This window comes from Giraffa tippelskirchi, chromosome 6, assembly GCF_054371585.1.
Source record: "Giraffa tippelskirchi isolate mGirTip1 chromosome 6, T2T-mGirTip1v1.2.pri, whole genome shotgun sequence".
NCBI lineage: Eukaryota > Metazoa > Chordata > Mammalia > Artiodactyla > Giraffidae > Giraffa > Giraffa tippelskirchi.
Window position 1 is genome coordinate 123487699 of NC_137280.1, and position 13068 is coordinate 123500766.

At 42.0% G+C, this 13068-nt stretch overlaps 1 protein-coding gene across 50 annotated transcripts in view; it reads right to left on the reverse strand.

Annotated features, from left to right (window-relative positions):
* The window catches only part of SIL1 (SIL1 nucleotide exchange factor), a 286900-nt gene that overhangs the window by 64795 nt on the left and 209037 nt on the right, over positions 1-13068 (reverse strand). For all 50 annotated transcript variants that reach the window (XM_081500941.1, XM_081500916.1, XM_081500900.1 and 47 more), the window contains 2 exons: positions 12247-12367; positions 3750-3849 (listed from right to left, as the gene is read on the reverse strand). In XM_081500941.1, the coding sequence (XP_081357067.1) occupies positions 3750-3849; positions 12247-12367 (221 nt within the window). The remainder of the gene's footprint in view (positions 1-3749; positions 3850-12246; positions 12368-13068) is intronic.

Sequence of the window (13068 nt, forward strand, 5' to 3'; positions counted from 1 at the left end):
TTCTCCAGTATCCACTTCAGGATATTTAGAGAGCAAAAACAAAGGCAAGAAATTCACTGCCATGTCATCCCTCAAATTCCAAGGTCCCTATCCAATCCAACTTCTTCTCATCTTTAACATATTTTTATATTTGCTTTTAGTATTATGAAAGCCTTTGGCTGTGTGGATCACAACAAACTGTGGAAAATTCTTAAAGAAAGGGGAATACCAGACCACCTTACCTGCCTCTTGAGAAACCTGTATGCCAGTCAAGAAGCAACAGTTAGAACTGGTCATGGAACAACGAACTCATTGAAAATTGGGAAAGGAGTATGTCAAGGCTGTATATTGTCCCCTTGCTTATTTAACTTATATGCAGAGTACATCATGCAAAATGCCAGGCTGGATGAAGCTCAAGCTAGAATCAGGATTGCTGGGAAAAATATCAATAATCTCAGACATGCAGATGACACCACCCTAATGGCAGAAGGCAAAGAGGAACTAAAGAGCCTCTTGATGAAAGTGAAAGAGGAGAGTGAAAAAGCTGGCTTAAAACTCAACATTCAAAAAAAGAAATTTATGGCATCTAGTCCCATCACATCATGGAAAATAGATGGGGAAACAACGGAAACAGTGAGAGACTTTATTTTCTTGGGCTCCAAAATCACTGCAGACGGTGACTGCAGTCATGAAATTAAAAGAATTTGCTCCTTGGAAGAAAGGCTATGACCAACCTAGACAGCATATTAAAAAGTAGAAACATCACCTTGCCGACAAAGGTCCGTCTAGTCAAAGCTATGATTTTTCCAGTAGTCGGGTATGGATGTGAGAGTTGGACCATTAAGAAGGCTGAGTGCCGAAGAATTGATGCTTTTGAACTGTGGTGCTGGAGGAGACTCTTGAGAGTCCCTTGGACAGCAAGGAGACCAAACCAGTCAATCCTAAAGGATATCAATCCTGAATGAATATTCATTGGAAGGACTGATGCTGAAGATGAAGCTCCAATAGTTTGGCCACCTGATATGAAGTGCTGACTCATTGGAAAAGACCCTGATGCTGGGAAAGATTGAGGCCAGGAGGAGAAGGGGGCAATAAAGGATGAGATGGCTCGATGGCATCATCAACTTAATGGGCATGAGTCTGAGCAAACTCCAGGAGATAGTGAAGGACAGGAAAGTCTGCTACAATGCAGTCCATGAGGTCAGACATGACTTACCGACTGAACAACAAACTACAACAGCAGGAAGAATAGGAAGAAATGAGTCTATTTAATCTTGCCCAGACTCAAAAGTTTAAGAAGGCCACATTTTTAAATGGAACAATTTATAGGATTACAGCTGAACAACAGTTGACATGATAAAACATAAAGCATCGAGCAATCTGTATGGTAATAAGGGGATAAAGAGATCAGATTCAACAACAATGACCCAAATCTGTTGGGTGACACAGAGCTTTTCCATAAAGCAAGGGACTCTGGGAAGGACTGATTCATTTAAATCTAATAAGTTGCCAGTGGATGTAATGGAATTGATGCCCTTCCCCCCCCAAAAAAAATTCATTCAATTGGTAAGATATGACAATATCTCACAGAATTGTCCTTATAAACAGTAAAAGCACATACCTGTACTTGCAAGTCACCATGTAAAGATTTTGTTTAAAGACTGATAAACCAAAGTATGATGGTATCTGCAGCCAGGAGCTGGAGACATGTAAGAAACTCCCCAACCTACTTCAACTTGATTTATTTTCCAGTCCCAGTACATTGGCAAGTGGCTGAGTCAGTCCAGGAAGGATACAAATGAAAGTGAAAAAAAGACCCCAGGACTCAGTACCTTGGTGAAGAAGCTAACAACCTAAGCACCACAGAAGTAAAGAAAGAGTGTGGCAGCCATAGGTCAGAAGTGGCAGCTGACACAAATCAGAGGGAACAGGGGTGTCACATTTTGCTGCCATTATTGGGGTCTCCTCTTGCAGAGAGAGAGAATTATTTTTAATTGCAAAAAACAGCAACTGAAAACTTAAATAACCTCTTGTTTTACACATAAAAAACATTTTTATAATATTCACACTTTTCTATACTAATTGAATTATGAGATAGGAATACCAGTAAAGAGAGTAAAGAGAAGAGACAGGGGTGCAGTAGGTCTTCCATCTCCAGAGAAAACATGGAACAAGGGCTGATTTTTATGTGCCCATATGCCCCATGTGGAGCTCACAGTGAGAGAAATGAGTGGGAATGAGCCCAAGTCCTGATCACAGGAATACCAATCTCCGCTCCAGGCACCTAGGAATGCACTGCTCTCCTTTGCTGGCCTCACCTTCACCAGGTAGGGGATTTGCTTTCCCTCACACCTCTCCACTCCTGCAGTTAATACACACCTGCAGTGGGATATGGAGAAGGCAATGGCACCCCACTCCAGTACTCTTGCCTGGACAATCCCATGGACGGAGGAGCCTGGTGGGCTGCAGTCCATGGGGTTGCGAAGAGTCGGACACGACTGAGCGACTTCACTTTCACTTTTCATTTTCATGCATTGGAGAAGGAAATGGCAACCCACTCCAGTGTTCTTGCCTGGAGAATCCCAGGGACAGGGGAGCCTGGGAGCCTGGTGCGCTGCCGTCTATGGGGTCGCACAGAGTCGGACACGACTGAAGCGACTTAGCAGCAGCAGCAGCAGTGGGATATAATTTTATGCATCACCTTCCTTCACCACTACTGCTGCCATCCTGCTACTCACCTTCTCTTATCATGTGCACTCTTCATATTAAGATACAACTTCGGTAAGATGAGTGAAGACATGGAGGCTTGGCTTGTATATTAACACTTCCTCCTGAGGTCCTCTCTGTCTCACACACACACACAGGTCCGTCTGTCTCAGAAATACTTAGTTCTGAAGGATCTAAAGCTTCTTTCACTAACACACAGTCTGTCAAGAATCCGGTGTTGCCTCTCTAAGATACTGCCAGAATTCTGGGATGAGGGCAAAGAGATAAGCAAAGAAGAGAGAATTGTAAAGAGGAGGAGGAGGAGGGAGAACATAAAATGGTCTGCAAGGCGGCCACTGGAGAAAGTTCTTTCAAAGAGAGGACTCAAGCAGAAATGTTAAGGACTGATTTGCAACATTCTCTGGCTATCACAGGACCTCATGATCCATCTAAGAATAAGACTTTGTTCTGATAGGTCAGGATCCACGAACCATCCCAGACATAAGGGACATAGCCAAGGGGCTGCTACTCTGCCTCTTTCTCCTTCTCATTCCCTAATAGCTTGTACATAAATTTAACAGTTGGAGGAAACCTCAGCCATCTTGTCCCAGGCCCATATCACACATTTAAGGGATCTGAGGTCTGGAAAAGGTTTGCTACATGTTCAAAGGGCAAGGACTTGGGCTTCTTCCTTCCTGGTCTAGGTCCCATCCTTTAAACTTGTGTCTAACCCAAGTGTAAGTGAGGAGATGTGAGTTCTAATCTCTGTTCCCCTCACTGATGTCTGTGGTAATACAGAGTATGGCTATCTATGCTCTGTGCTTCAGTTTTCCCAAATATGTAATGGGAAGCTGAATCCTAATGAAACGATGACAGAAATGCTCCCAGAAATTTATTAATAGTCCACAAAGGGTTATTTATTTGGCATTAACTGTTTCTTAAATTATTTGGCAATATTATTGTTATTATTACCCATGTTTATTGCTAAAGCTTTAGGAAACAGTGACTCCCTTTCATGTCATTTTGCAGGATGGTATGAACTCACTATAAACAACATTACTAACCTGGTCTTCCTTTGAATTTTCCATCTCTGCCCCCTCCTTGAATTTTGCCAGTGCGTTCTTGAGGTCCTGAGATGTATAGGTATTGGTGTTGATGTCCAGCCTGTCCAAAGAGAAGTTGAGAGTCATGAGGCGGTACCATCTTTCCCAAGAAAGAACACCCCTCTGGATGGCTGGCACTCTGAGGCCAGCTAAGCCAGGCTAACTCACAGCACACTATCCACCTTTGCCGTGGGTCAGCCAGAAGTCTAACAGGATGATCTCACCTTGAAGCTAGAGGAGGAAAGAGCTGAAGATGGGGTCACTTCATAAAAGAGGAGAAAATGGCATGGGGCAAACAGAAGCCCACTGTGGACAGAGAGCTCTCAGCCAGTTACTCAGGCAGAAACAAGTCTGGAATGTCTGTGCAATGCTGCTCTCTCAGCAGGTGCCAGAGTAAGACCTCCTGGGGGACAATGGGGCACAGACAGAGGACATAACATGTACCCTATAATCTTCCAGGAAGGAGACTAATAGGGACCTGAGCCTCCTCCCACCCAAGTGTGTGCCTAACCTGATTTGACAAGTCAATCTATCTTTACAAAAAAAGGCTGAATAAATTCATACCTTTAAGACAAACCCCTGAGCACAGACTATATGCAGGGGGTATGAGTCAACCTGACAAAGGAATGGGTTTGAGACATGAAGAACTAAAACCAAGGCCAGCCACCCTCTGCAGCCAGCCTCTCAGGAGAGGGAAGAAAGGAACCAAGGTATACGTAATGTCAGGAAAGCTGGCAGAGACTAGAGTGGTATCTTCAGGAACAGTCCTGGAGCTGATCCAAGCCACAATTCATCTTGACTGGAGAGAAGGCATTTATGGGGCAGGGGGGTGGAAGGCAGGTTTTGCCACCAGCACTCATTTCAGTTCAGTGAACAGAGGTAAGGAAAAGTGATACACACAGACAAAGGGAAGTGTAGAATGTGGACTGTGCATGGCAAGACTGGCTCCCTCTGTTCCAGGTGAGATGAGTACCTCAGTCTCATGGCCCAATATCCCAGCCAGCCTCAGCTCTCATGAGAGGGTCTCAGTCTTTGATTCATCCCAGAGACCCCTTAGAGCCCTCAGAAAAACACCTGACTTCTTTCAACCCCAATCCTCCTAAACTAACTAATAATAGTTAATCATTCCCATTTACAGAGCACTTAACCATGTGTCAGGCACTGTGTCAATCCTTTAAAACTAATATTTCATTCAAATCATTACCACAGTCCTATCCAATAGGACAGACAACACCTCTCCTGTCAGAGACTCACCTACTGCCAGCTGCAAGAGGATGCCACTGCCTTGATCCTTACCCTGAAGAGGGAGTGAAGTATTTAGGGCTATAACTTTTTAAATTTATTTATTTTTAATTGGAGAATAATTGCTTTGTAATATTGTGTTGGCTTTTGCCAGCCATAGGTACACTATGTCCCCTCCCTCTTGAACCTCCCTCCCACATCCCACCCCATGCCACCTCTCCAGGTTGTCACAGAGCACAAGGTTTGAGCTCCCTGCGTCACACAGCAAATTCTCACTGGCTATCTACTTTACATATGGTTATGTATATATTTCAATGCCTCTCTCTCAATTCATCCCAACCTCTACGTCCCCCACTGTGTCAACAGGTCTGTTCTCTAATGTCTGCGTCTCCACTGCTGCCCTGCAAACAGGTTCATCGGTACCATTTTTCTAGATTCCACATATATGCATTAACATACGATGTTTTTCTCTGACTTACTTCACTACTTAATAGGTTCTAGGTTCCTCCATCTCATTAGAACTGTATGTGTTCCTTTTATGGCTGAGTAATATTCCATTGTATATAAGTACCACAACTTCTTTATCTATTTGTCTATAGACATCTAGGTCACTTCTGTGTCTGCTGCTGCTGCTAAGTTGCTTCAGTCGTGTCTGACTCTGTGCGACCCCATAGATGTGTGTCTGAGCTACTGTAAACAGTGCTGTGATAAACACTGTAGTACGTATGTCTTTTTTTTTATTATACTTTCCTCACGGTATATGTACAAGACTATAAGAAGCAGATTATCTCCTTTCTCCAAGACTTGGGATTAACCCCATCATGTCTACATCTCTGTTTACTGTATAAAGTCCCACTCTCCCAGGCCATCCATCATCTCCCGCTCTTAGCCCCAGCTACACACACACAAATGTACATGTGTGCCTGCATGCACACAGCTGCTGCTGCTAAGCTGCTTCAGTCGTGTCCGACTCTGTCAGACTCAGGCTCCCCCGTCCCTGGGATTCTCCAGGCAAGAACACTGGAGTGGGTTGCCATTTCCTTCTCCAATGCATGAAAGTGAAAAGTGAAAGTGAAGTCGCTCAGTCGTGTCCAACTCTTTGCGACCCCATGGACTGTAGCCTAGCAGGCTCCTGCGTCCATGGGATTGTCCAGGCAAGAGTACTGGAGTGGGGTGCCATTGCCTTCTCAGCACACAGGCACATGTACAACTATCCTCAGCTGGTATTATTTTATTCTTCACTGAGAAAAACAGATGCTATCATCAATAACTCATTCATCTTCCCATCATCCACTCTATATACCAGTTCAGTTGCTCAGTCATGTCCGACTCTTTGCGACCCCATGAACTGCAGCACACCAGGCCTCCCTGTCTATATACCAATCTACACCTAAATCTACATTTTCTGCTTGCCCTACTATTAAAAAGGATGACAATGTCTCTGCCCCTGTTGAACTTAGGATAGAGATCCCACTTGCCTTTTCAAAACGTTTAACTCCCATAATTATACCACACTCCCACCTGCCTGCATCATCAGTTTTTCCTTGCGTTGGATTATTCCCATCAGCATACCAACACCCCTTTGACTCCACAATCTCTAATTATCATGCCATTTCTCCGCTTCCGTTCAGATTAAGTAAAACTTTATGAACACATTGTTTTCATTCACTATCCATACCTCCTTGAACGCTATTTAGATTGCCATATGCATCAACCTGGATCTTGTTCCCAAAACTCCACTAAAACTGCTCATCAAAATTACCAATAATCAATGGTCAAATCCAATGGATTCTTCATTAGTGCCTGTTTCTCAACCAATCAGCAGCATTTACACAGTTCACCCCTCCCTCTTTGAAACACTCTCCTTTCCTGGCTTTTTGTTGCCACATTCTCTGGGATTTTTCCTCTTCTTTGCTCCTTCTCTAACTCTTCTTGCTGGTTCCTTATCTCTTACCTGAATCCTATATGCTGGAACACCTCCGAGTTCAATCTTGAACAATCTTTTCTTCTCTATCTCTACACTCTCCGCGCGCGCGCGCGTGTGTGTGTGTGTTTGTGTGTGTGTGTGTTTGAGTGTCTCAGTCATGTTCAACTCTTTGTGACCCCATGGACTGTAGCCCACCACGCTCCTTAATCCACGGAATTCTCCAGGCAAGAATACTGGAGTGGGTTGCCATTCCCTTCTCCAAGGGATCTTCCCAACCCAGGGATTGAACCTGGGTCTCCTGTACTGCAGGCAGATTCTTTACTGTCTGAGCCAACAGGGAAGCTTCTCTAGTATTCTTGCCTGGAGAATTCCACAGACAGAAGAGCCTGGTGAGCTATAGTCCATGGGTCACAAAGAGTTGGACACAACTGAGCGACTAACACTCTCCCCTAGATACTTGAAAATATCTATGAGGCAGTGATGCCTAAAATTACATCTTTGACCCAAACCCCTTCCTCGAGTACTAGCCAGACTCCTGTACAACTTAACTACTGATCTTGGATCTTTAACAGCCACCTGAGACTTATTACACCTAAACCATAGGTCTTGACAGTTCTCTCCATAAATCTGTCCCCCTCTCAATCTTTTCTATTTCAATAAATAGTATCTTCCAGTACCTGGTTATGTAAATCCCAAATGAGGCTTTACCTGAACCCCTACTCCCCTTTTTCCAACCCCTAAATTGTAAAGCTATTGCTGCTACCTCCAAATTAAATCTCCAATTCATCCACTCTTTGTTACACACCAGAGACTAAGCCACCATTATGTTTTGCCTCACCCACTGAAATGACATTCTAATTGTCTCTGTTCATCTTTTGTCCACCTTCAATCTATCCTCAGTATACATAGCAACTATAATGATCTTGCTAAATTACATTAAATAATTTTCCTACCCCAAATCCTCCAATGGCTCTCCATTACAATTCTACTTAAATGAAGAACATTCAACATGCTCCTCAAAATTCCACATGATCTGGCCCCTCATACCTTTCCAATCTCATCTCATATTAGTCTTCTTCCTTCTCCTACCCATTAATCACTCTGATCATTTTCCTTTTTCTTGAACTTGACAAAGCCCTTTCCATAACAAAGCCAGGAACTCTTGTTTCTTCTGCCTGAAATGCTCTAACTCTAAACCTATAAAATTAACCCCTTGCATGACTAAGTGCCCCTCATCCTTCAGGTCTCAGGCTTTGACAAGGCCTTCTCAAACCGTCCTTTCTATTGGGTTGCCCAAAAAGGTTGTTCGGTTATTCACAAAATGGTACAGAAAAACATGAATGAACTTTTCGCCCAATCCAATAGCCTCCATCAGGGATTTATCACCTTATTTCTTCCCTAGTATTTATTATAATCTATAATTACCTTACTTGCATACTTATTTCTCTTCTGCTTGCCAGCCTCAATAAAGCTAGCGTCTTGTCTGTTTTGTTTACTACTGTATCCCCAATGCCTGGCACACAGGCACTTAATAGGTCTTTTATGAAACGAATGGTGGAATAAGTAAATGGTCCTGTCCATGGCCCACTCCCTTAACTATTATACCATATTATACTGTGGTAAATGCTCTCAACAGGGCTTCCTACATGGCTCAGTGGTTAAGAATCCACCTGTCAATACAGAGACACAGGAGACACAGGTTCAATCCCTGGGTCAAGAAAATCCCCTGGAGGAGGAAATGGCAACCCACTCCAGCATTCTTGCCTGGAAAAATCCATGTACAGAGGAGCCTGGTGGGCTTCAGTCCATGGGCTCACAAAGAGTCAGACAGGACTTAGCAATTAAACACACACAAACAAATACACAACCCAATATGGAACAATTTGGATGCAGTTTGGTCCTTTAAATGTAAGAGGATGATTCAAAAAGCTGATTGTTCCAAGGCAAAAGATGTACTATGGAGAAGTTGACAGGGATACAGACTAAAACCAGTGAAGATGGCAATGTCTAACACACAAATAGCAAGAGGAAAACCAGTTGCAAGCCAACTGTACGCTGAACTCAGCAAGTGCCCAGAGAACCCTCTGGGACAAGTCAGAGTAAGGAGACCTCTTCCGGGCTTTAGAGCTCACAGGAACTGTAGCTCTAGGTAGCAGTGTGGCCAGTCACCTGCCCAGCAGGACTAGTGGAGAAGCTGCTGTGGATTAGGCTGAATGGACTATCCCATCTCTCTAGCCAGTGGTTCTTCTTAACTTTGCAGGATCACCAACTTCTTTGACAGACTGATGAAAAGCTGTGGGTCTTGTTTCTCAAAACAGTTAAGTCAGTAAACAAAATATTGTAACAATTTTGAAAATTAGCCCTGTCCTTTGGTCTCTGTTCCCATTCCAGAACTAAAGAAGCAGGAAGACACTGTGAAGTGGAATTAAAGGAGCACAGAAAGAGGTTCACTGCCGGAGGAGAAAGTCACCACCAGAGACTCACTGAGCTCACAGCACTGAACACCCTCAACCACCTTGTCAATGCCTTTGGGCTTCTGTTCAGACAAGTTTGTGGCTAGCTATAAACACTGAGAAGGAAGAAGACATATCCAGCTTACCCTGGAGGACATTCCAAGGCACAGCCCTCAGAAACATTTCAAAGGAGAAAAGTAAAGAGGCGGGAGTAGGAATGAATATTCTTCTCTCATGGTGTCTCTACTACAGACCATAGACGGCTCTGCTTTCTAGTCTAAAAAGACAGGAGCAACAGGTGAAGCAATAAGTGTTCCTACTGATGCTCTATGGCCAAGTATTGGAGAAATTACTTTCCATAGTATTAAAACCAACAAATATTAATAAAAAAAGCACCAAATTAACCAAGTTCCTAACTCAATATTCTTAAACCAGGGAAAAAATAGGTTTCTTATTCAAAAATAAGACTTGGCTTAGATGTGAGAGAAGACTTTCTAAGTACTTTGAGACACTTTCCCTCAGTACTTTGAGACACTGAAAGATGTATATGCAGGCTAGAAATGGAGGGATATTGACACGGGTTACAACAATGAGATTCGATTCTTTCTTTGATGGTTCTGAGAAAGTAATCATCATATAACCTGTGTTACTCCAGGTACATGCCTATCTGGAGAGGCAGGGAAAAATAAAGATCCATCCCAGTTTAGGTGACTATAAGGAGGACAAATAACTCCTTATTTTACAGATCATAATACAAAGTTGAACTTTCTGACAGTGAAAAATGTCCAAATCTGAATAAGCTATTTTGTGATCTTGTGAGTGTCACATGGACAGGATGGATGACCTTTTGTCAGGTCCCCTTCTGCCTCATCTCTAACTTCAAAATATTGCTAAAATAATAAAAATCCAAGGACTGAGTAACACTAACCTTGCTCAATCCATGATTGATTCCCAATACTTACATGAACAGGCATATCTCAGAAATATTAAGGGACTGGTTACAGACCATCACAAGAAAGTAAATATTGCAATAAAATAAGTCACATCAATTTTTTTGGTGCATAGAAGCTATGTTTATACTATACTGTAGTCTATTAAGTGTGCAACAGTATTATGTCTAAAAAAAAAAGTATATACCTTAATTAAAAAATACATGACAAAAACAATACAAACCAAAAAACCAATTACAATAGTTACATCAAAGATCTAATCAAAGAACTAATCATAGATCACCATAACAAATACAATATTAATGAAAAAGTTTGAAATATATTGTAAGAATTACCAAAATGTGACACAAAGACGTGAAGTGAGCAAATGCTATTGGAAAATGGTAGCAATAGACTTGCTCAAGATAGGGTTACCACAAATCTCCAATTTGTGAAAAATGCAGTATCTGAGAAGTGCAACAAAGTGAGGCGCAATAAAACGAGACACTGCCATATTAGAACAGGGACAGGAAACTATTTGTAATAACCAGATAATACTGTGGGCCTTATGGGACGATTTTCCCAACTACTCAACTCTGCCAGCGCAGCAGGAAATCAGCCATAGACAATACATAAGTGAATGAACATGGTTATATTCCAATAAAACTTTAATTATGGACGCTGAAATCCAAATTTCACATAATTTTATTCAGTCATGAAATATTCTTTTTAACCATAAAAAAACATTAACAACCACGTAACTTATGGGTCATACAAAAACAGGCAGTAGTCTGAATATTTTGCCATAGGCCATAATTTACTGGTCTTTGTGTTAGAAACTTTATGGTTGGTATTTATACTGACCTTTCAAACTGCACAATTCCAACAGCCCCTGTAACCCCATGCCTAAGCCTCCTTCTCCCTTACACAGGAAATAGCAAGCAAAGAAAACTTGGTAAGTCAAAAAGAAAAAAAAAACAAAACAGAAAAATAGAGACTATGAATTGCCCAAAAGTAAATCAACTAAACTGATTATTAAAAAATAGGCAATTCTTACCATTGGAGAACTTTTATATTATAAGAAAGCCTGTTTTAATATGGACTAACAAGACGAAAAGTTACTCTGAATTAAAGACTTTAAAATGCAATTTTATTGTCCACCAAGGAAGTATTACTGCAAAGCAGAAGGCCTAACAGGCCTGTTTTAATGAATAGATGACTCATCTGTAATCAGCGCATTAATTGTTGGGATTCAAATGGGTGCTCTTAAAGTACTGGGAAAAAAAGACTTCATTTTTAAAGCAGGTTAAGCATTCCTCTACAGCGTTTTTTTAAAGTATCAGTTTGCTTTGCAAACTATTTCTTTCCAAAGACCATAGAGGTAAACATCCATAAAACCATGAAATATTTATCACAAATTCTAAGCTATTAAATTTCAAAAATTTTTAAACCCACATGTATTTGGGCAAGAAATAATACATTAAATGGAACTGATGAACCTATCTGCATGGCAGGGCTAGAGACACAGATGTAAAGAATGGTCACAGGGTGGGAAGGAGAGGGTGGGACGCATTGAGAGAGTAGCACTGACATACATACATTACCATGTACAACACAGAAAACTAGTGGGAAGCTGCTGTACAGCACAGGGAGCTCAGCTAGGTGCTCTGTGATAACCTAGAGGGGTGGGATGGGGGTGGAGGGTGAGTGGGAGGCTCAAGAAGAAGGGGATATATATATACATATAGCTGATTCAAGCAGATGTACAGCAGAAACTAAAAACATTGTACAACAATTATACTTCAATTTAAAAATTAATTTAAAAAAAGGAACAATACATTGTCATTACTCTCAGCAATACAGGGTCAATGCTGTCAGTCTCCCAGTCCCCAGGCTTGACACGGTACCTTTTGCCTTTTTTCAACCCTTTCAAATTAGTTTGAAACTTGTCCTCATCTTGGAGTTTCACTTCCCTTGCCCCAGTCTGGAGATTCAGCCGCACATGGGATCCTGCAGGAACAGCCTGCCCTAAAAGCCAAGAAGACAGAGAAGGCTTATGAGATATGGTACTTGGAGGGACACTGCAACATGAAAAATTCCTTCAAGGGAAGCATACAGCACAAGTTCTCTTGGAATGATCAGGTAAATACTGAGCATAAAAGAGCAATGATGTAACAAGAATTCAAGTTTTCTCAATTCTGGCAAGATGATAGTGAACTACAAGCTACACCAACCACCACGCCTCCATCAGAGAACCAAGGAGTCAGGGAATCACCAGGCCAAGACAACTGTTTTCTGTTCCTGCCATCACACTTCAGCAAGGAGTTTCTTTACCTTTGACTAAAAATTAAAAGCCAAGTTGAGTACATAAGTGTATGTATGCAATGATCCACTTCTAACCTCAAATCCATCCAAAAGGCTTCAAGATTTTTTTTAAAAAGGTATGTTCAAGTAGAACGGGAACATTTCTCTGCAGAGGCCCCCTGAATAAGGTTAAGTCATGGGTTAAATGAGGCAAGAAGTGAGACCCAGACTGGGGAAAAAGTGAATCCCAAATAGATGGAGTCCTTCGTGCAAAGACTCAGACACAGAAACTGACAGGACGCATTCAAGAGGCAAGGAACAGAAGAGGCCAGAAGAACTGGAAGGACTGTGGAGGCTGATATCTTGAAGCACTACCTGAAGCCCAGTTTGGGGTAGGAAAATAAAAGTAATCGCTGAGGAAGTTG